The 872-nt window shown below is 67.1% G+C and overlaps 1 protein-coding gene across 1 annotated transcript in view; it reads right to left on the minus strand.

The window, feature by feature from the left end:
• KIAA1755 (KIAA1755 ortholog) overlaps nucleotides 1–872 on the minus strand; it is a 7984-nt gene that overhangs the window by 6683 nt on the left and 429 nt on the right. The window contains exons 3-4 of the mRNA XM_009318754.1: nucleotides 812–872; nucleotides 31–285 (exon numbers count right to left, since the gene is read on the minus strand). The exon at nucleotides 812–872 is cut by the window's right edge and continues 33 nt beyond it. Of these exons, the coding sequence (XP_009317029.1) occupies nucleotides 31–285; nucleotides 812–872 (316 nt within the window). The remainder of the gene's footprint in view (nucleotides 1–30; nucleotides 286–811) is intronic.

The raw sequence follows: 872 nt of genomic DNA on the forward strand, positions 1-872 counted from the left end.
CAGGGGGCCTCTGCCCCTGCCCCCGTTGACCTCCTCCAGCCACTCGTTGGTGAAGAGCAGCGCGTAGGCGGCCTCGGGGATGGGCGTCTCCTCCACCGTGCGCAGGTCGTGGGAGAGGTGCTTGACGGTGATGCGCGCTGAGTGCTCCTCGCAGGGCTCCGCTTGCAGGTAGAAGTCCCCGGGACGCAGCAGGAGGGGGTTGAGCGGCGCGAGGTGGACGACCACTTTCTCATGAAGACACAAGGGCCAGCCTTCATGGAGAAAGATGCAGTTAAAGTAGGGAGCCTGGGAGGGAGGAAGAACACAGCGCGTGAGCGAGAGCCCCTGCCAGCTCCATACCCTCCCAGCTGGCCCCGCGCGCTCTTGCTGCCTGGCTCTGCGCTTCCTATGATGGGGCCTGAAGAGCCCGGTGACCCGGCGGGATGTCCCTGAGCTGAGCCACAGCAGGGTCCTGCAAGCCCACCCCGAGCCCGCGGCCATTCCCAGGGTGCTGAGTGCTCCCCACATGCTAATAGAGGGGGAACCCCCACTGGAGCCTCTCCAGGAGCGAGACAAGGTGACCCAGGAGCCCTCCTGCCTTTAACACGGGGACTGCACGTGCCAGGCTCTGTGCTGGAGCTGTCCTGGGGAGCTGGGCACAGCACCGTCCCCTCTGCGGGGAGGGGACAGGGACAGGGAGGGGGATGTGCAGAGAGGGAGCCTGCAGCCTGGCGCAGGGCACAGCCGTGCAGGGTGTCACACTATAGGGCAAAGCCCCCAGGGCCGGGAGTGGGGCGCAGGGCACCGTGGTGTGGGGGGCATGTGGGCTTACGCAGGCTGCCTGCCGCACGTGCTCGAAGAGGCGCTTGGCCGGGATGAGGAACTGGAGCAGG

The sequence above is a fragment of the Pygoscelis adeliae genome, unplaced genomic scaffold (genome assembly GCF_000699105.1).
Source record: "Pygoscelis adeliae isolate BGI_AS28 unplaced genomic scaffold, ASM69910v1 Scaffold432, whole genome shotgun sequence".
Taxonomy (NCBI): Eukaryota; Metazoa; Chordata; class Aves; order Sphenisciformes; family Spheniscidae; genus Pygoscelis; species Pygoscelis adeliae.